Source organism: Copidosoma floridanum, unplaced genomic scaffold (genome assembly GCF_036245765.1).
Source record: "Copidosoma floridanum isolate Cflo_tuat_1 unplaced genomic scaffold, Cflo_Japanese_pri ptg000030l, whole genome shotgun sequence".
NCBI classification, from domain to species: Eukaryota; Metazoa; Arthropoda; class Insecta; order Hymenoptera; family Encyrtidae; genus Copidosoma; species Copidosoma floridanum.
In genome coordinates this window covers 14,096,581-14,119,403 of record NW_028321907.1, presented here as the reverse complement: position 1 = coordinate 14,119,403, position 22,823 = coordinate 14,096,581, and the positions used below count along the sequence as shown (strand labels likewise).

At 39.1% G+C, this 22,823-nt stretch overlaps 2 protein-coding genes across 3 annotated transcripts in view; one reads left to right on the top strand and one right to left on the bottom strand.

Annotated features, from left to right (window-relative positions):
* LOC106645573 (uncharacterized) overlaps positions 1-18,384 on the top strand; it is a 273,368-nt gene extending 254,984 nt beyond the window's left edge. The window contains exons 6-13 of one of the 2 annotated variants that reach the window (XM_089596171.1): positions 8,207-8,400; positions 11,622-11,816; positions 12,073-12,398; positions 13,296-13,462; positions 14,063-14,830; positions 15,299-15,468; positions 16,149-16,298; positions 16,398-18,384. In XM_089596171.1, the coding sequence (XP_089452297.1) occupies positions 8,207-8,400; positions 11,622-11,816; positions 12,073-12,398; positions 13,296-13,462; positions 14,063-14,830; positions 15,299-15,468; positions 16,149-16,298; positions 16,398-16,511 (2,084 nt within the window). In that variant the 3' untranslated portion in view covers positions 16,512-18,384. Of the gene's footprint in view, positions 1-8,206; positions 8,401-11,621; positions 11,817-12,072; positions 12,399-13,295; positions 13,463-14,056; positions 14,831-15,298; positions 15,469-16,148; positions 16,299-16,397 lie in introns of both variants that reach the window. The other variant, XM_014361460.2, reaches the window with a different exon arrangement.
* Positions 18,385-18,630: 246 nt separating this feature from the next.
* LOC106645577 (uncharacterized) lies at positions 18,631-22,021 on the bottom strand. Its single transcript, XM_089596508.1, has 8 exons — positions 21,640-22,021; positions 21,379-21,457; positions 20,692-21,271; positions 20,346-20,610; positions 20,212-20,272; positions 19,490-20,143; positions 19,251-19,415; positions 18,631-19,173 (listed from the first exon to the last, which is right to left on the bottom strand). Exons 1-8 carry the CDS (start codon positions 21,688-21,690, stop codon positions 18,776-18,778), a joined length of 2,253 nt encoding a protein of 750 aa, XP_089452634.1. The 5' UTR covers positions 21,691-22,021; the 3' UTR covers positions 18,631-18,775.
* Between the last annotated feature and the right edge of the window lie 802 nt (positions 22,022-22,823).

Here is a 22,823-nt window from a genome sequence, read left to right as displayed (position 1 = left end):
TTTTCATGCGCGCGTATGTTTAAGGTCGAATATTTCTCAATCTCAACAAGTACCTAGAGTATAAAGTAAAACGATGCCCTCAAAGGGAGGTATTCTTTAGCGAAAATACTTCGAGTACTCACAAATAAAGTATAGCTCTGCACAGCTCACCGGTGATCATCTCGTCCTGATGCCACCGCACACTTGGCTGAAAAACTACGCGCTTTCAATACTCACAAACTCGCGAAGCTGGACTTAGAAGCTGCTGGAGCCGACTACGCGCGCGCGACGACAAAGGCGCGACTTCCGAAGTTTCGTTGCACTTGATCAAATCAATATCTGTGCAACTAAATCAACTAAATTCGGAAATCGTAATCTCACCTGAATTTGCTTCGCGGCGGCTGGAAAGCGGCACGAAATACGACGCGAAACGCGAAGCCCAAATCACTCCAAAATGGCCGCCGACCCGTTGGCCTCGAAAACCATCCCTTCGACTCGTACAGCTTATGCCGCGGGTAGGTGAAACATTACCCTCCCAGAAACACTCAAAGTACCTACACTCGCGAAGATTACCTTTTGCAACATTAAATTACACACACCACTACGATTTATTACGCACTTTACACTCCCGAACCGTACGAAAGTCCAGCCCCGACTGAACGCCTCGGCGCTCCCGCGTCTCCTACCCCTTCAATCGAAGCCGAACGTCCGTTGAGTTCAAACTCACCCCTAATGCTTAATCAATTATTATAAAAAAAACTAATTGTTGGATTTTGGAAACTCCAACGGCATCGTCTTTATCTTTCACAGGCAAATTATGAAAAAAAGATTTTTCGGGAGAAAATGAAAATTGAAAATTCTGAGTTTTTCGAAGAATTTTACGGGTGCGATTGAAAATTCGACATTACAATATTTCGCATATTAGACATTCTCAAGCGATTTTGATGCAGTTTTTTGCCATGATCCCCTAGTTGAGGCCTGCGGCTATACTGTTTGGACACTATTTAGGACCTGGGGACGTCCAGGGCGTCTTGGAGATGACGTTCGTGACTCGTGAAAAATATGAAATTCGTTAGTTTTTGGATCTTACGAGGCTCATTGTTTTAATTAATAATTTAAAACGAACTTTTTGACAATGAGGCATAACGGGAAATGAACTAAAAATCATGGATATGTAACTGTTAACACGTTCAAATGTATGAATTTTTAATGTAGGGTTGTGTAAGAGTGAGAAATATTAAAATCGTTGGGAATGTAGGAAACGAAAATACTATTTATAATACGTCATAATGATACTTTTTCAGTGGTATCAGTTTTCTTATTTCTTTCTTTTTGTTTTTCTTTGAACAAAACCACTATATACCCTCGAAAAGTGGGATAATAAGAAGGGTGTCTATCAAAACATACAAATACTTATCAACTGATAACTTAACTGATTCAATTATACACACGTTATTTTTATCTTGCCCTAGAGTCTGCTTATTAATAATTAAATAATAAAGCATGTAATGAACATTAAAACACATAATTCCTGGTGCACGTAAACGATGCACGAGAAGTAAAACTCTGTTTTCAAAGAGATGAAAATGAACACTTGGATGGAAGCGTCGAGCTTGTCATAGTTACTGCCCCAATTATCCCAACTCATCGACAAAAACAACCTTTCAAAAATCAAGCACTATACTCTCGCAAGCTCTATCTGTCTCCTAATGCGTACAGTCACTCGCCTGCAAGTTAAGCATGCGACAGGTGCCTGTGGGGAGGTAAACGAGCGAAACAATCGTTATTTGATTAAATAGAATGAAATTTTATAACGGTAGCTGTACCCCTGATCCTCAAAGTGTTTGTCCACGTCGTTCTTCGCGCAAGCTCGAGCATTACACGACAGTCGAGATTCGCATCTACAAATTCATCTCTTCCTCCCTCTCTCTTTTTCGCACACCTGAGGTACAGATGCGAGCAAAGTGTAGCATAGCAGGTATGCGAAAAAGCACTAGAAAACATCAGGTCGAAAGCTCACATCACGACTGACGTAGAGATATACGATGTATATCTAGGGCGCAAAGTGTCCGAGGGGAAATTGACCTCTCCAACTGTAAACAAAAGTCGCATCATCGCGTTTTACTCTGTATGTGGCTTGTGCTGTGCATGTACGTTTTGCAAATCCTTACAGTCAATGTTTCGCGACTCTGTGATTGAGAATTTTCTTTTCAATTAGTTTGGCCTTCAAGTCACTCACTATTTGATATACATTGGTATTGATGCATGCTTAGATGTGTGATATCATGATACATTGGTATTCAACAACACGTGCGTAAGTTGAAGTATTCTTGATTGGATATTTTCAGACAATTGCTGAAAAGTGTTATTCAATCAAGAATTTCTGAACCTGTTCTAAAGAACTAGGTCAAACGAAATGAAGGGAAAGTCAAGAAAAAGTTGTGTGCCAAAAGTTTTCCAAGGGAACTTTATAGTTTTCACTTTCAACCACAGAAGTATGCACAACTGTTCCTTTTCCGGAAAAAACTATTTTTATTTCCCAAAACGAAGATGTTCATTTATATCAAAGTGCAAGGAAAAAAACAATCGAAAAAACCATGGAGATACTCGATAAAAAAAACAATCACGTATTTTTAAAAAACCTAAATTGAGCAGTCCAGTTGCAACACTTTCTATTTTACAGGTAGATCCATTAGACACTCTTCGCTTCGCTTTTATCCTCATGCAAATGAGCCGCTGGATGAATGTTAAGCTGGTCGGAAAAAACACTGTCAGCCAGAGCTGCGGATACCCCCCATTTACGTGTACGTATATATTCAGTAGACTCACTTCCATAGGGCAACTTAGTTTCGCTCCGTAGGCACTCCTCGCCCATGACTTTCCGGTTGTATGGGGCGCGGGAACTCGCGGAAAACCATCAGGAAGCTGTTTTTAAAGGCATTAAAAGCCATGGCAACGACGACGGCTGGTCTAGTTTGATGCAAATTCGTGGATAGTATACGTATAGGTATGATATTGTACCTGTATATATTATGCCGCGAGAAGCTATTCCCAAATATTTTCGTTGGTCGCTCCGTGGTTGCACTTAACAGATGGTAATCTTAATGGTTTGGTATTTCCATTGCTAAGGACATTATTGTGAGACGAGCCAGAGAGGATTACTATCTTGCGAAGGTGCACGAGATAACGACTATTCAGATATTACACGACTTCAATCTGCCGTTATTTTTAATGGAGCACTGGTGATAACAACATTGTTTTATTATTAGTGCTTTATGTATGGTTCACGATTTTGGACTACGAAGGTCATGGAGTATACACGAGAACTAATATTGATGATTTTAATTAGTTGGAAAATTATAATACGTGTCAAACTATGAAAAATTGTTACATCTTGTAAATACTTATAACAATAAATATGTCAAAATAAAGTTCTCGTAATAAATACGTCAAAATAAACTTTTTGATTTTTGTTAACTCTTTTTATCTGACATAAAAATCTATCGCAAACAAAAAATCAATTAAAAGTATAAGCTACATCGCGTGCCAGAGTAATTTTCCGATACGCACCAATAAAATTCGAACGGTCTGTCACAAAAAAAAAGCACAAAAGCCCTGAGGGAGAAATAAAAGTGTTTGCAGTAAAAAAAATTCATAATAGCGGAGACGAGAGCGAAAAGTAGATGGCAGAGGTGAGAAAGACTTAAAGCAGATGGCGAAGCTTTGGCTGAGGATACAGAAGAGCCAAGACTAAGCGAGTGAGAATAAGAAGAGGTGGAAACGAGGGCGAACTCCCACTTTTGACCAAAAAAAGTTTTCCTTCCCTCGGCCAGGCCCGAGAGTCAGTTCGTGCACCAAAACATGCGAAAGAGACGCCCAGCGAAGAGCCACCTCCTCCCCAGCAAGGCGTCGGAATTACTCGTTTGCCGGAAATAAAAAGTTCCTTTCCGCGCCCGGATCTCTTTTCGCAGCTACTACTGTTACTGCACCGGTATGTTCTTTAAGGGTTGGGGAAAAAAAAAGGAATCACTACTCGAGACTCTCTTAGCTTTGCTCTTGCCTTGAAATGAATGCGTGCGTTACAGAAGCTCCACTTTAACACCCCGCTGATCCGGCTCGTGGATTTGATTACGGTACACGCATACACGGAAGAGCCAGAGAGATGTTTGTTTTGTGCCGCTGACATTTTTTTTTTTTTTTTTTGTTCTACCCGCGCGATAATTACTCTACGAAATGGGTGCTTTTTTTTTAATTTTATTTCGTACCCACCTCACGGCACCCATCTAGTACCCACTCAAATTTAATACGGAAAATGAAAGGAGAGACATTAATTAAAAGTTATAATTTCAAAGCTCCCACCAAAGCTGACTTTCATTCTTTGAAATAAAACCAAAAAACTAAATTGTTACTTTTTACACGAGCTAGCTTGAATTTTCATTGAAAATAATGGGCCAAGTATTTTGAAGGAAGAGTCAAAAAATTACCATCTATCACAAACAACCACTCACTCCCATCAGTCTCGAAGTGCAGTATCATTAAAAAGGACAATAACGGCGTGTGTACTCCGCACTTTGGCGCTCGGCTTTCATCGTCAGCATCAACAAAGCGCCCTTTTATTGGGGACCCCAAGAGAAGGTGTCCGGAATCTTTATTACCCTTTGCAACTATACTACCAGCCGCATATGTGCAGCATCACCGGCATAACAGAGGACATGATATCTTTTGGGAAATATAGGTGGAGCAGCAGCAACAGCAGCAAATTGCTGAGTCACGAGCGACGACCTCGTGCATATATGTGTTAACGAGTTTTGGGCTGTAATGTGGGGCAGGATGGTTCCTGCATGGAAGTAATGAACGGGACATTATTTTGGCGCTCCGGAGAGAAATTGCATTGCATTACGTGTTTGTCAGAAAATATGTTTTCATTTGGTTTTGTTTCATGTGCGATACTTTCGATACTTTTAAACTCAATCTAAAGCCCTATTTATTAATTGTTAAATGAAAATGGCATTTATTTTTTCCACAAAAACACTGTGCATCAACTTTACTTGTACATTGAATTCCAACAACATCGTTACTTGAGACGAAAAATTGCGAAAATGAGGCTCGTATATAAAATTAAGATACACGCTCTCTCCGACGTCATTAATTTGATTTCTAAAGGGATGCCTCTTCTCGAGTATCGCAGATGCCGAGGTCGAAAGAAAATGCGAGTTCGCAGCGGGTGAAAAATGAGACATCCAAATAAAGATGCTCTCTACTCATCTTCACGCGCTCCAGCCGTTTCCTCTCCTACCCTCATTTATAAAGCTACTATACGGCTAACCCTTTAGAAAAGCTTCAATTAATTTAACGTTGGATATCAATTAAACAGCAAGTATTTAATTGTTCGCCATTACCTCCATCTCTTTGTAGCACGTTTATTCATTAATCCAGCCTAACGAGGATAATTATAGGATAATTTGATTACTATACGAGAATTGAGTGAATCGATGATACAACAAGGAAAAATCTATACAGACGGATAGGTTTTTTTAACGTTGCATTTTAAGCAGTTGAATTGAAATTCAGCTGGAAACTAAAGTGGGTCAGAGGTGCGTCAAACTTTAGAAAATATTTTGAACTCTGGAAACATCAACATTTCATCACCTAAAAAAACACGGAATGTAAATTTTCCGTGTCAAAAGTACAACATAGAGCCATGTAGAGCTTTAGGAAATACCTAAAATGGTAAAAATTTCATTGCCAACGCGTACTATACATCTGTCAAATAACAAGGGGAAATCGAAGTAAACAGCGAATTGCTTTTTTAAGAAAACTCGATAGATTGAAGTGCTTGCCAGCATCAATATATCTTGACAAGAGTGTATGCGTAACTTTTGCCAATGGTATTAAAAAAAAAAAAAAAAAAAAAAACTTAAGGTGACTGTGCAGCTCCAACGAGTTCCGTTTCAAAAGAGCAATTTACGGACCAACAACTCCTCAGACACGGTAAACTTGCGCTTGGTTCTTCTTCCCTTTTATTTCTCTCAAGACGGGGTCCGCAAAGTTTAGAAGCGCTTGCGCATGTATCTATAGTGAAACCCGAGCGCGTCAGCTGCTCGCTTTTATCGGTGGAAAAGAGATCCGCGAAAAGATAATAGATCGAGTGAAAGCAAGGAAAACCTAAAGTTTCGGCTGTAAGGATTCATCCATTAAAGTTTTCCTTCTTTCGTTAGCTTATTTGTATCGGAGCTTTGTTAAGGTTCTCTTTTTTTGCGATAGGGTTTGGAAAAGCTCTCCTAGCAACAGAAAGAGACAAAAAAAAAAACAAATTGTTTGTGAAAACGTTTGAAAGCTGCATTGAGGGAGATGTATACATAAGACTATCACAAAACCGTGTCTTATTGTAGGGGAAAATCGATGAAAGCCGATCTCTCTTTCTCTTTTTCTATTTTTCTGCATTCTGTCGTTTTCGTTTCTCAAACTCGACGAGATACTTTGATAAAACGAGAATTTTTTCTCTCTCGTTGTTTAAAACGACTTTGGTCTCTCGTGCTGCAACTTTTACCGATTCTTTTAATTAAAAGTGATTGGAAATCGGATCTCCTCCTCTGCAGCTGAGAAAAATTGGAAAATGAACATTTTTGCACTTTAAAACATTAAAAAATCATTCCTGAAAGTTTTTTTTATATTTTCCTTTGTCAGTTGTAAAAAATGTCCATAAAATCAAGCGCCAGGAAGTAACCGTGCATAACTTTCCACATCCGCAAAATAAAGGACGTCATAAATTTTCAGGAAAAAAAAAAAACAAATGGAGCACAGCGTCAGGGAGGAAAGTAGGTAGGTCACGGGCAACGTCATCGTGCGCATATACGTATGCTGGGGCCGACGAACGAAAGTGCACGTCGGGGCGACAGACATATATACAGGGGCGCGCTGCAAGCCGCATGCGCGTGGCCTCAGAGCCAGTACGGTCAGAAAATTATACCTGTCAGAGGGTGCGGGTGCAAGCGAGGGGGAGGAATAAAAAAGAGGATCGAGAGGCCGCGAATGAATCACGCGAAATTTGCGTGCTAGGAAATAAATTACATCAAAAATAGCAGGGGTCCAGAGTAGAAGGTGGGGATTCCTAATCCTTAAAGTTCTCACGGGTTATTGGTCAAGCCCAGGACAATTCGTTATGCGTTTGCTCCAAAGTAACTTTCTCTTGTCTTGTCGTCTTCGCGAGTGGCTGAGACTTTGTGCTTCGGCTCGAACTGAGATATTGCGGTCCCGAGTCCAGTTAGTCTTCGTTTGGGCATTTATCTCAATTTGGCCAATTTGAGGAGGCCATTATTGGTTTGTAAAATTTGCGGGAGACCAATGTGATTTTAAATAATGATTAATGTGCCTTTCGGGTCGATGCTGTGCACGATCGGTTCGGTTCTGACAAATTGATTGATGACATTGTTTGAGGACTTTACTTACAACGACTTTTTTTTAATAGCGTGACTTTTTCACAATAATTATTTTTTCTAATATTAATTTATTTTCTTTGTTATTCGATGTGTCGAGCTACATATTTGTAAAATAATATTATCATAGTTATTTTTTTTCGTACGAGCGAACGTTCCTGGTTTCGATGGTTTATGAATATTTGATGTCGCAATATTGTGTGCTTCCGTGTTTGAACATTTTATACGAAATACATGCAGGTTGATTTACAATTTGTCAACGAAAACATTTATCCACTCGGACACGTAGTCGAAAATTTCGGGATTCAGCATAGGTCAACGCGTGCATGTATGTGTGCGCATGGAAATTAAACCTGAATAAAATTTTGTTATTTTCATTTGAAAAATTTCTCCAATTCACTGAGCGAGTGAATAAGTTTTTTAAAAGATTAATCAAGTTGGTACTTTGCATGAAATTAAAAAAAAATTTTAATTCAAATAGGGACCCGATGAAGTAGAAAAATCAGAGTTTAGTCAGACAAAGGGAAATATTTACGAATAAATCGATTTTGAAAGTACATACTCTCAAAAGAGAAAAATATGAAATACTATAAATCCATGGGTGTTATTAATCAAAAAATTAAATTACTGGAAAATGTGTACGATAAATTACAAGCCTTTTTAATGGACTTATACTATACTCGTACATCACAATTGACAAAATTTCCACCAAAAAATTAACAAAAAAAGTATAATCCTCCAAGCCAACGTAAATTAACAAAAAAACCTCGAAATTCTTTGGAATGTTACAGAGAGCACGTTCCGAGTGATACTGACGAAAAGCAGCCGAGGCCTGGGCTTGAGCGTGTCGGGTGGCGGGACTTCGGGTCCGGTGCGGGTCAAGCGTTTATTCCCGCAACAGCCGGCCGCCCTGTCCAACAAACTTCAGCCAGGCGATGTTCTGCTGGCCGCCAATGGCACGCCCCTTACTGGTCTCACCAACTACGTAAGTACATACGCCGTCATACCCGCACCCATGTATCTAGTACAGTTTCCAATTCTCCTCCTCTTGGAACTTGGAACAATGACACCCCAACATTTCCACCTTCTCGAGAGAAGCTACAAGTAGAGTATAAGTAGTGTGCTTCAAGGAAGCTTATGGCTTCGCATTCGAGTTCCTCTTTAGGACACTATTTTATGGGGCTTCCTATCCCTATATATAGTATTTTTAAACGATCGAGGCGTTAAGGCTCCGAGGTGTGGTTGGATTTTTTAAATATATTTTTTTACATTCAGCGGTTCTCACGGCTTGAATATTGATACAAAAATCATCTTATGTTACTGCTTCAAACTTCCAGATCAAGGTGTCCCACCCAGCTGTAAAAAAAAAAGACGTAGACCTCCTAATCTTATAATTGGCTGGGGATTGGGAAAAAAAGTTCCTCCCCAGAGTTACAGTGTAGCCATATAGTTGTCGGAGCGCTCGGTCTTTACAGCGCGCCTCGATTATCTTTTCCGGGCTACCGCGATAATTGTCACTAATTCAACCGGGGGAGCGATTAGCAGTGTCGCGCAAGATTTTAGACCAGCGCCTTAATTGCGAGATCGTTTCGAGGGGAAGACGGAAAGTGGCGGTGGCGGATGGAGGAGCAAAGCGATCGAGCGCGAGAAAGACAAGGTCTCTGGCATTATACAGCTCTCTCTCTCTCTGTCGTCTTACGTATATCCTCGCTCCTCCCTTCGGCGACCAGAAATCCGAGTTATACTCGGCTTCGAGAAGGCGAGGTTAATTGATTATTCATGCAGTTGGGAGCGCAATCGAGGAAATCGCCTTTTTATTCGCGCTCAGCTTCCTAACGCGTTGATAAAAGTCCGATATAGATATATATATCTTTTGAATAGGTAAAAATAAAAGGCGACATCCAGTGCAATCATGTCCACGAGCTGTGAGACAGATGGATATAACTGGAAACAAGCTGTTCATTTCACGTTCGTTGACAATCCGAGAGAAAATCAATGTCCGATATCATTGAGAGGGAAATCATACAATTATGCGATCTTGGAGATCCCGTGAAGCTCATATTGGAATATTCAATAAGCGATAGTCTCGGTATATGTAATAAGAGTATTCATGACAAAGATGCTTGTCCGTTGAAATAATCGTGCTGCAAATCTCGTTGGTAAACGTTTAAGGATGGCTCTTGCGAAAATCCTCATTACCGTGCATATAGTACAACAGTATCCATTAATTTGTGGGTACTAACGTATAATTTAAGACTCCCCCGAGACTCCGTGTGAGAGTAAAGCTCCAAAGGGAATGCGGTATGATTAAAGTCGTTTTAATGCTCGCTGGTTTTACTCTTGTTTAATTAAACAAACAATCCAATTGTTGAATTTCGTTTCTGACAGCCAACCGTAATATTGTGTCAAAGGACGGAACATGCGAGCTCGTATATGTCTACTTTTTAATTGGATATTCTCAACCATCACGTAATTTCAAGAACTTTGTTGTGGTTGCACAAATAATTTCATGAAAATTCGTTGTAAGCCATCTCGAGTAATAAAACTATTTTAATAATACGTTAAATTAACAATCCTACGTGGTAACTATCATAGTTTGATTGGCTGAGTGACGATATTCATTCCACATTGTCATTGGTAGTATTCCTAAAAATTTCTTTTTTCATTTCATGCTCACTAAAAAGCTGATGTAGCTCATGTCAAATCATAAAAACACTCTCTCGTTTTGATTATTCTGTAACAAGAATTATAGATGTTTGATTACTTATTAAAAAAAAACTTGTTCAGAAACGCTAATCCAGCTCAAAAAAATTTGTATACCAGTAACCATACAGTTACCCACACGTCCACGGCAGATTATTAGAGGTGAGCTTAAAAGGCGGTCGTCTTAACGAGTGTACTTAATTGCAGCCCGAGCTAATAAGACAGCGCTGTGTCGGCCGTCTGTACATACACTGTGGTCCAGCGACTGCAAAGGCCGCCCGAGTGATTTGCATGGTATTAGCATAATGTCATAGTGCCCCGAACAAACGTTATCGTCGTCATCCTATCTGAGAACACTCCCCTCCTTCTTTTTCTCGCTTGAAACTCTCCACCTCAATTCTTTTATAAATACGTACGCGTACGCCGTGGTGAACTCCAGGTAGGTCGTTCCCACCCCCTCGTGGTCTACACTACCTCCGGCAACAACTGCATCCATTCTTTTCCTTCTGCACTTTTCTTTTTTTTTTCTAAGAGCCGCGCTGCATAATACGCGCAAACGAGGGAAAAAGCAAGGCCGTGCTTCTCTCGGAGCCTCGAGCGTAATATTCAGTTTTTAAGTGGACGAAGATAACTTTTAACTTCTCGGGGTGAGCCGTACCGTTTAAATTGTGACTCTTCGCTGTTATTCTAATGCCGCGCGGATTAAGTGTAGGCCAGAGTGAACTCTTTTGTAAAATGGTGCGCCCGTCAGGCAGCTGCACGAGAGACTGTGTAATAAAAATATTAAAAAAGAAAAAAAAAAAAAAAGGGGGGCACACCATCCAGAAAACCGATTGAGAAATTATTTAGCTTATTTCGAGTATCCCACGCACGCAAACAGCCGCCAAAAGTTTCCGAATTTTCCGTCGCTGCGAAAAAGAGCGGGGGCGAACTATCCACTGCCTGGGGCGGCGGAGCGAGTTTCGGACAACCACCCCCACCGGGATCCACTACAGGTATAAACTCGCGCAGCTAAGCTATTTGAGTTTGGTCATACTTCGCGCAAAGGCCCTCAAATTTCTAGTCACGGGTAATTATCCAGATGAAATGCCTGCCGCCTTACTTTACAGAGGAGCGAGGGGGGTAAATCGACGAAAACTCGCTCGGAGGGCTGGGTTGGTCGTTAATATGTGTGCTGAGGCTTCGGGCTACAACCATAATTGAACGCAGTTGGGATCATGGGTGATATAGTGGAGAGGAGGCTAAATAACGAAACTCGAAATAAAAACCCCCGTATATAATTTCCTCTGGCTGGCCGTTGTTTTTGCCCTCAAAACATATTAATTTTTATACCGTACGTATATATATATGTATATTATACATACGTGTTACGAGAAAGCTTTGCGTAGATACGCTCGCGGGTGCAATTTTTATCGTTTAGGGATGCATCAGAAGCATCAACTAGTACACGAGTACGGTATATTGTCGAACTTTTAATCATATGAATTTTGAATAATCCCACAGGAGGCGCTGGAAGTGCTGCGCACGACCTCGAGCACGGTCGAGCTGGTGGTGTGTCGACCTCCCGGAGCCGAGGTTAACAGCACTACGCCCCCGGACGCGGCGCCCCCACCGCCACCCACCAGGAAGGATAACCCTGGACTGACCCTCAAGATACCAATGAACCCGCTGCCACCGCTGGACGTCGAGCCTTGCGGGGTTAGTTTTTTTTACATATTATTCAATTGTAAAATGTTTTTTGCCCAAGGAATGTTAGTTATTTTTATTTATTTTTTTTTAATACAACTGTAGTGGATAAATATAGAGTTAAGAAGTTTTTTGTACTTAAAAAAAAAAGTCTGGCTGCATGCAAGGATAACTATTTTCTAAGCTTTGGATTTTCTCCTGTGGTGTAAGCGAAAATCGGTGACAGTACAACTCGATAAATGTATTCTTTAAATCATGATTAATTCAGGAATTTGACATCGAGCTGACGAAAGTCGCGGGCAGTCTAGGCTTCACGTTACGCAAGACGGACAGCAGCGCGCTGGGCCACTACGTGCGAGCGCTGGTGCGGGAACCGGCGCTGAGCGACGGACGCATCCATCCGGGGGACAAGATCATCGCGGTGGACGGCGCTACCCTATCCCCCCTCAGCCACGAGGATGCAGTGGCGCTGCTCAGGCGGTGCGGGCCCACGGTCAGGCTGAGGCTCTACCGAGATCTGGCGCAGACCCCAGTCTCGGCACTCTCGCCTACAGAGCCCGACTATCCCGACCGTCCTACCAAGACTTGCCTCCGGTAAGGAAACGAATTTTATACGTGAAGCTTAAGGCTACAATTTTAAGGTCTTTCTACGGTGGATTGTTGGTTGTTGATTGGCGTTCAATACCATTTTGGGAGATTCGAGTCCATCGGCAGGATCATATGTAGGGTACCAAATGGTCTTATGCCGCTTAGCACGTGAAATATTTATTGGCTGTTCTAAAAATGTTGATTGAAAATACAACAAAAAAGGATTTTAGCGCAATATCAGGAGGAGTATATCTGAAATTTAATCGATGCAAAACGCCACGTATACATTATTAAATTTTGCCAAAATTACCTATTTATCAACATCACGGGTGTATTTTGTAATTAACGCACACACTCGACCTGAACCTCGTTGGGATATATTTTAAGTAATTCTGCATTAAAATAACCGTTCGTTCATAATTGCGTAATGCGCTACACAGTTGAATGCCAATAGGCTCCTCGGGTATGTAATTAGCTCTCACGTGTAATGGATTTCCCATTTATTTTCATCGAATAACTTCCCATCTCGCGTACTTTCGAACTTGATAATTGAGCAGCAACTTCGTATACTTTTGAATTAATTTCCGCTCGCGTTGCTCTCGTGTACTGTGTGCAAAGTTTGAAACAAACGACCGGAGCGCGATATAAGGGATCCCACGATTCCATTAGCGCCTGACGGCAAAGGCGTGTAAAAAATGAAACAGCTTCACCGCGAGTCCCATCATTTAACTCCCTCCGAAAAATAGAATGAAAAAATACGGCATCTCACGTGACAGGACTAGAAGAAAAATGACCAAGCACAATACCTGCTCGAGAGGGGCTTCTGTTTAAGCAATAACATGAGTCAGATAGATTTGGAAAACTAATCTCTTTTATTTTTATTATTTTTTTTTTTTTTTTCAGGCAAGAGGCTGTCGACATGCTGTGCGATTTGGCAGTGCGCAAGTTGTCACCAGGCACGTCGAACGGCTCGAGTAGCTGTCCCCGGCAATCATCGGGCACGTCGAGCAACTCACCGCGAAGGCTGCGTAGACCGGCGACGCGTTCCTCGACCGCCGACACCGACGAAGGTGCGACGAATTTAAATGAGCTATTGCTCTCCCTTCCCTGACTCTCTGCTCCATCCGTAATGCTCTACGTACACATCCTTTTGTTTATCTGATTAATTTTATTAGATTATTCGTTTATTATTTTTATGCTTGTGAAAAAATTTGATATACAAATAAATCTGAAATAAAAATTGAATGGCCAGAGTTTGTATACGTTTGTATTGTTGAGAAAACGCTCCAGTGAATTTATTTGCGATCGAAGTACGGGCAGGGGAGAGGATCTCTCTGTGGGAGGATTTTTTTCCAGCGGGACAAAGTTGGGCTTTCATGCACGTCACGGGGTCGGGAAATTCTGAAAACGTTTACAAAGGCTTACCCTCTTCGATCAGGCGAATTGGGCTTTTATGTCGCCGATACGCGAACGCCGAGGGTAAAGCATGAAAAGCCATCGATGAGAAAACAATTACAATTGACGAAATTAATTTGCGAAATACACACACATACAGACACGCATGCAAACACAGTGGCACACTCCAAAACTGCATGCAGCTGCTTGTAAAATAAAAAAATTAAAAAAAAAAAAAAAAAAAAAAAAATGAAAAAAACTGCGTACAGCGTCAGGCGGCAGTGTTGTCCAGCGGAACGGTAGCGACAGCAATCGGCACTCGCGAGCCTCGACTCTCAGCCAAGAGACCTCGGATTCGGACCAGTGCTCGATCAAGACCCAGATCACGAACTCGCAGCCGGAAACCCCGGGCAACGACATAATAGACCCACCACCACTCTACGACCTCTGCGATGCGGAAGCCTCCGGCTCCACAAGACCCACCAACACCACGACCACGACCACCTCATCTTCCTTCAACAACTCGTCGTCGTCGGCCCATCGTCCGAGCTTCCTCGACTTGCGTGGTGGCAGTCAAAATCAGTCCCACAATCATCATCATCATCAACATCATCAACAACAGCAGCCCGTCGAGCGCTGCTGTAGCAACGGCAAGTCACCGCGATTCCAGTACAACGTCGAGTCGGACAGTGAGAGCTCAGCTCCCGCGGTAGCGAACGACGACGTCAGCGAGCCGATTCATCACAGTAACCATCACCATCATCATCATCATCACAATCATCACCACCACCACCACCATCGGAGTTATCGGGCGGCTACCGCTACTAGTGGTGGCCTCAGCGACGAACTGTCAAACGAACCGGCCTCGATGCCACCGCAACTGGGCAGCAGCGCCGGGCCAGCTTTCAGTTACAAGAACCCAGCCTACCAGAGTGCCAACCCGGCCTGCTGCGGACTACAGCCCGACTCCGCTGTGACTACCACTTCCGTTGCTGGGGCCAGCACAGGCAAAACCGCCCACTCCAGCGAGCAGGATATCCCAAGTGCGTATACCATTGTATAAAATACGTATTTTTCTCTAGTTTCTTTACCACAGCGTATCAGAGGTCGAGCAAACGTGGGTGTTAAATTGCAGAAAAAATTTCAATTTTCATTAATCGCCATTCAGAAGACGTTGTTGCATTGTTAAACAAAAACGCTCATTGACTGCTCATTTTAATTTCAAACGCACTCTATATTTCTTTCGAAATTTATTTTTTGAGTCATACGTGTCCGCTCGAAGACGATGGCTGATAGTCGTCACATCACGCGTTTTTCGGAAAGCAACGAATTTTCGACCTTCTAAAACGCGAACCCTCCAACTGCCGGCTTCGTAATTTTTCAAGAGGCAAAGAAAAATTGATTTAGCAAACGATACACAGCTCAACGGGAGCAAAAAAAAATGTCAACGAAGCTTGTGGGGCGAGTGAGATGATGCCAGGTATACCTAATAGCAAATGTTTTCTCGACAGGAAAAATAATGGGCGCTGATGAGCCCGGCGGTACCAAAGGCTTATTGAAATGGAAAGGAGTGATGTTCGCACCCAGCAATTCCGACGAGACTGACGGCAGGTGCATGATTAGGGAGGACAGATCTAACGAATCGACGGCCTTAGCGAGCCTTCATGAACAAGGATATGAGGTATTGTACAGAGTATTAGTACGAGTCGTGTATGAGCGATTAATATTTTATAAATACCGATATACTAGAAAAATAATCGCGAAAAGCTGTACAACGAGTAGTTATTGTTCGTGGAATTTTAGTGTTACTAATGATTACCTTTTTAGTTGTCTTTAACTTTGTTTGTTTGTATTTTTTTTTATTTGTGGAACAAGATGAATTGAATGACGCGAGTGCTATATTAGTCCTGGATAAAGAAGACAAAAAATACTCCGACTGCTTTGAACAATCGATGGAAAACTTGTACATCGCGTTCTTTAGTGAAATTATACTTTTACAACGATTGCTTCATTGCTGATAATTTTTTTTTTTTTTTTTCGTGTAAAAAGTGCTTTACTTATCTCCAAATGCATCAAAAAATTCATTCAATTAGCATTTAACACAAAGTGGTTAAAGTTAAATTGCATTTCTTCGATCAGCACTAATCGAAGGCCATTCCCAACAAATGACTCGGACAGCATATCAAATAATTATCTGTTATTTCCCACCAATACAACGTAGATAGGTATATCGCTACAAAATCAATAAAAAAAAATATATTTCCTAACCACGACAACCTTAAAAACTTTTCTAACTTTTTCATGGTTTGCCGTAGAGTACAAATATAACAAATATCACTCCATTTTTTTTGCGTCGCGCAGGTGTTCATGATTGAGCTAACCCGAGGATGGAACAGCCGGCTCGGCTTCAGTTTGCAGCCCGAAGGTGATAAAACAGTGATATCCGTCGTTCACCCGGACAGCCTAGCAGCCAAGGATGGAAGACTCCGGCAGGGTGACGTTGTCATAATGGTAAAGTCAAATGGCTCCGTTGTATTGGATGCCACGTAGACTAACGAGCTTCTTCGCGGTACATATGCATAACAATCAATAAAAAAAAAAAACTTGCAGGTGAATGAAGAAAGTGTGGAGGAAATGTCGACGGCCGACGTGATCGACTTGCTGCGCAAGATCCGAGGCTCGATTGGAATCACCGTGCTTAGGCGTAAAAAGGACGGGACGTGATGCTGAAAGTGCGCCCGGCTTCCATGAATCGGCGAATCATTAACGCGGGACTTGGTCCTCGGTTCGCTTATCATCGCGTCACTCACTAATGTCATTATAACGATAACAAGAAATTACATTGCAACTACGATTATCATAATTTTAAAAAACGAAGCATACGTGTATAAAAGTATACAAATGTATGGAATAAAATGAAAAAAAAAGCGCGAGTCTTGTGGTCTTTTTTTATTCGATGAAAAAAGATTCGCAAGTATGTACGTCAGCGTGTCGATCGTGTAACTTTCGAAATGATTACAGAATTTAAAAGCCGAGAGTGAAGCTCGATCCTGATTGAATAGACTGAATATTTGAAGCAATAAAAAGTAGAAGTCGAGGAAAATAAAGATGAAGTAATATATTGAAACGTCATTTTTCGTTGATCGACAGTTTTAAAGATATTGTACATAATATATATCATACGAATGCGTTGACTCTGTATTATAATTATGATTTTGTAAGTACAAGAAAAATAATGATAAATCGATGTTCGAGTGCCTAGATGCTAAAAAAAATCTTGCGAGTGATTTACGTCCGATACAGATTTGGTCCTGCTATGTTGTTTGGGGGCCGATATGAAATTTAAAAAAAAATATCGAAAGGAATCGTCGTTGCTGTTGTTGCTGCTGTTGTTAATATTGAAAAACGATTAGCTAATTAGTAATCAAAGTCACAACTAATCAAAATTTTTTTAAAAGTATGAAATAAAATGTTTACCACTCTTATCTTTGAATAGCCAACGATGTTTTTGTAAATAGGCCGAGTTTTAAAATTTTTCGATTATTCAAAAAATCCATTAAATGTTAATTAAAACGATTTTTTTCATTATTTTTTAAAAGTGAGATTTTAACGTCATTACGTACTTCATGTTAACGATATTCATAATAAGAAGCTCGAACAGTACTAAGTCATTAAATAAAGTATCGGTAATAAGAATTTGTTTTATAAATAACCACCGTAGACAGTCTCGTATCCCATACTTTTATAACTCTATTTGTATTTAAAGCCGACATTTATGCTCGTTGTCACTTCATTTTTCTACGAAAATTTTTAACGCCTTCTTTTCACTGTAGTTTTCTTTCTGATTTACACTTTAATTAGATATGATACTCATTGTTACTATTTATTTGCTTTTGGTCAAACTATGTAAACATATCACACGTTTCGTGCAACTACTACATTTCAGTTTCCTCCCGTTAAAAATTTTTAATAAAGAATTATTGAATTTGAATTCAAGGAAAGCGTTAAAACGGTTTCCAAACATTAATCTTTTTCTGCAGTGTGGTTTATTGAGCAAAAAAAGAAAAAAAAATAATACAAATAAAGGACGCCACATGGTTAGAATATTAGAGAATTTACTATCAAGTATGACTATTTAAAGAATAATAAAACAAAAAGACTATAACGAAATAACGAATAACGTAATTGAAATTATAGATAGCGAGCGACAATTAAACAAAATTCAAATGTGCAGCGGTTTGACGAGAGAAGATAAGTGTTACACGGAAAATAGGGAGATATAAGTGAAAATAATAAATTTACCAAGGGATGCGTGTATACATTATAAATATATATATTGAATGTGATAGATAGTTCAGTAAATAGAGAAGTCGTTGAAAAAAAACCAACAAAAAAACAAAGATAAGGATGGGCAGAGAAAAAGTTTTATCGAACGTTATAACGATATAATGGGAATTAAAAATAATGTACATGAATCAAGAAAATCTTATTGAGATACCAAAGTATATCATTAAACAGAGAAGTTAAGTATGAAGCTTGTAAATACGTGAATAAATCACAGACGTTTATTTTAATTCCATGCGCCTTGAAGACACGAGCTCACATACCATTGTAATGATAAACTAATAAATTATTGAATGATTATCGCAAGCTCTTTGTTTTTTTTTGCATTGCTAAAGTTTAAAATGTCTTTTTGGCAGACTGCACTGTTATCCTGTATCAAATAAAGTTCCACCTCGTTCGCAATCAGACATTTTTCTTTTTATTATTTACATCCATCAATTTAGTTTTTCAATCACACATTTTTGTATACATTCTTACATTTTAAGTCATTTATAACAAATATTTTAAAAAACGTTCAATAAAAAAGTTAGTTTCCGTACTACAGTAAGAATATCATTTTTTCAATTTATATTGCTTACTAAAGTATAAAAAATTCAATCTCTTATTTATAGGCACTATCTTTTGAGAATTTTATTTACAAACTTTCAACACAAAGTTGTGTCAGGCGTAATTTGACGGCGGCGAACAGGCTTCTTTGGTGGATTTTGTGTTTCATCCAGTGAACGCTCCACAGAAGAATTAATCCTCGGCCTGCCTCTTCGTCTTTTGAGCGAACCCGCTTCAGAACAAGTACTATTCTGACTATTAATAAACTCTTCTTCTTGTAGTTCATTAGTTACACCAACATGATTTATTACTCTTGCCGTTTGCTTTGTACACGTTTTTTCTGTATACCGTGCTGGAGTATTTCGTTTTCTTGCGGGCCGCGATATTTTATTTTCATTTGCTGATAGTTGACTCGTGCCATTTTTATTGTTCTCCGTTTCAGAAAAATTTTTCTCATCTATTGTTTGTATTTGAAGACTTGGAAGATTATTTCTAGCTGTAAGTATAAATGTCTATCATGTCCAACCAATAATTTTTCAATAACACATAAATTTTTCAATTGTTTTTATTTACAAAAATCAGAAAATCCGTAAAAGTCCCCTTCACTTGGAGGCGTATTACTTAAACTGTCAGTTTGATTGTTTACTGTTTCACATTCAACTTTTTCCTGAGACTTTTTTTGATCAGCTTCTTGTGGTTTGGATTTATTAGGAACACAATTTGTTTTTCGATTTGTTTCTAAAATAGCCAATGATCCGTTAGTATATATTGTGCATTGGATATAAACAATCCATACCATTATTAAGACTTACCTGAAAATCCTGTAGCAATCTCCTCACTTTCAAATATAAAATCCTGAATAATAGAATTGCAAACCTCCTTTGCTGCAGTTTGTTTAATGTCTTGTTCAAGTAATACAACTTCATCGTCATCTACATTACTCGTTACTGGAAAAGTTGGCACTGACAAAGACTTACTGAAAAACTTGTCTAATAGTTTGCCTTTTTTGCGGTTCTGTATTTTTTTAATCACTGGACTAGGCAACATTTCATCTGTCGAGTTATCCGTCTCCATTTCATAAATATTGTTAGTTTCGGTTTCTGTATTGCTTTGCTTGGCTGTTGATTTCCTTGTTTGTGCCCTACCTCTACTTTTGATTCTCTGCTGTTTTTTAACAGGACTGGCTGGGACACTGGTACACGAACTAGAATCATCTAAATTTACAGCAGTACTCTTAATTGTGTTGTCACTTCTATAAAGCTGCAAGGGACACTCGTTATCTGAATCTAAATCTTGAAATGCCGTATCAGCTGATGAAATATAATCGGTGTTTTCGTGTCCCTCTGATGCACTAGTTTCACTATTTTCCTGGTTCTGCTGTTCGTTTTCTTTTTTCTCCTTTTCTAGTTTTCTTCGATTTTTTACTTCTTCAATGAGTTTTTCAAAGCTTGACTTGTTTGCAAGTCCTAAAAATAATTGTCAAAATTAGAAAACATAAAAAAAAAAATCCAAATAATATTTTTGATTCACATACTGTAATTTTTCTGAGCTTCTTCAATTTTCTCTTCTTGTGCATTTCTTTCAATTTGTAATCTCTGTAAAAAAAAATTAAAGTAAGTATTAATGTGAAGAACCCATTTCAAAGATGTAATTGATGTAGGTGTTTACATTATCAGTATTCTTAGCAACTAAGAAAGTATCCAGCTTCCTTTCCTGCCTCTCTTCCATTTCACACTGTCTTATTAGGTCAGCAACAGGTCTGGGATCATCTTTGTCACATTCAGCATTATAAATAACTGAATACCTTGTAAATCGGTTTATAAGGGCTCTGCGATCACCTAACGTTGATAAACCAAATTCTTTGATTTTTTTCCGCAACTCAGTCTCTTTCATAACATGAAGCACGAGTTTTGGAAGTGGCAGCCTTTTGGGTCTGAAAATTATTTTGTTCTAATTAATATTAACATAATTTCAATTGATTATACAAACAACTAATAAACTTTGAAATACTTACTGCTTTTTTATGGCAGTTACTTGATTATTTTCACGTCCTAGACAAGCATCTAAATGTACGTTAATGTGATGTTCAGAAATATTAACACTGCATACAGGACACGGCACTGTTTTTGCACTAGCATCTGGCATAACAGGTGCAGATGTTTCTTTCCTTTTGGCAGTGTTGAAAATTTTGGCAATGCTAGGTATTTGCACTTTGGGTGATCTAGTTGTTGGACTCGACACAATAGATTTTGATGTGCTGGCCATTGGAAAGTCAACAGCATTAGGAGTTTTAGGTTCACTTGGTGCTACTTCTTCGACGATTTCTTTTCTTTCCACAACGGGTTTTGGTGACTTTGAAAGCATACTGCTTCGTACTGGTCTTACAGGAGCTTCTTCTTGTTTTAGTTTTTCGACAGAATTGTACACTGCTCTGTTTTCAATGAGGCTTAAAATTTTTTCTCTTATTTGCAAGTAATGTTTAATAAGACCATCCATTGCACGATTAATATACAAATCTTTTTCAAAAAAATCATGAAAACAAGCAGGACACTGGGTCTTATAGTGTAGATATTTCCTAATACACACTGAACAATCTGAAAAAAGTAAAATGAAACTTTATATTTACACTCTTACCGAGAAGTAAAAACTAATCAAGTTCAAGTGGATTAAAAAGCCATGTTAACGGAAATGTCAGACTTACAATTGTGTGAACAGGGAGTAATAACTGATGTATTCATGTATTCATAACAAATACCACATATCATCAATTCCTCCATTCTCTGAAACAAAAATAAACAATGAAAGTAGAAGAATGGACCAAGACTGAGTAACTGTACTTTTGCTAGAGAGAGAGAGAGAGAGAGAGAGAGAGAGAATAACGGTGATAACAAAGCAAAGCATACAGCTACCAAATAAAAATGTATTTAGTTATGTGGTAAAGGTCTATGATGTTTATAAATACCTTTAAATCTTGGTACTCCTCAGGCCACGGGATTTCCCGCACTTTCGCCATGGTGATGTTAATTACTTGTGTAAGTGCTTATAAGGACTGGAAGGTTACCTTTTACAGTAAAAAATCAAACACTTTAACTGTTTACCTTCACCAATTTTATCATTTTATTTTCGCATTGCATATTTAAGTAACTGAACAGTACAAAGCCTTAACACTCACTTTAACTCATTGTCTCATTATGTACTCGTTTTATATATTTCCAGAGAGACATTAAATTTAAATATCTAAGTAAGAACCGTGGTAAGTAAGAACACAATACAATACAATTATTTTTGCAGGATATCGAGTCAATTATGACAAGTCCTCGTCCTCGCGATGATCACTTGCGACTCGCGAGTCGCGAGTCTGTATATATATATACATATATACATATATATATACATATTAACACAAACACATAAATCGCCCGCCTTTTTTTCATCTCTTTTATCACCACAAGGTAAAAAAGTGAGTCACTGCGTTTGGCTGTCGATAACGTTGGACTTCTCAAAACGTGCAGATGGTAAGATATGCGATTTGGGGTTTACCGGTAAGTTAGTTTTCTCTTTTGATCATCATTTAATGTATCTACATACAAACAGATGGCGTTATACTATAACCGTATACGGTTATGGTTTTATATATATATTTACTTTGTACTTGGTTACTTTGTGTGTTCCCTGCTTTAAGTACTTAACTTCTCATGCGTTATTTAAAAAAAATCAAATTTTTCACCGAAATAGATTAAAACAGCTTATTATAATTACTGTTGGCTAAATAAGTTTCAATTTATGTATTTTTGTAGAATACCTAAAAAAACAAAAACTACTTTTAGAATTAAAGAAACGAAGAACAATCTCTTTGGAAAGTTAAAGGGCAGATGGTTGATAATTTATCAGTACTTTGGTTACTATTTTTTTTTACGAAATTTCCAATTTGCTCGAGCTTTAATCTTAAATGTGTGCATTAAAAAAAAATTATTAATTTAAATTAGATAACTTTACAGTATTTTTCACTACGACCAATAACAATGTAATGGCATGAACTGAGTTTGTAAACCTCGGCAAAATTAAAGCCTTGACGCAGAGTAAAACTAAAGAAGACGATAGCTAATCTGAAATGGCCGAATGTCACCATCAACTGCAGCATAAGCA

Bases quoted from the DNA above. Each gene is read 5' to 3' on its own strand.
- LOC106645577 (XM_089596508.1), bottom strand. From the start codon at position 21,690: ATGGCGAAAGTGCGGGAAATCCCGTGGCCTGAGGAGTACCAAGATTTA. The intron at 21,458-21,639 runs GTATTTATAAAC...TTTTTGTTTCAG, and splicing joins AGGAGTACCAAGATTTAAAG to AGAATGGAGGAATTGATGAT. The intron at 19,174-19,250 runs GTAAATAAAAAC...TTATACTTACAG, and splicing joins TTACGGATTTTCTGATTTTT to CTAGAAATAATCTTCCAAGT.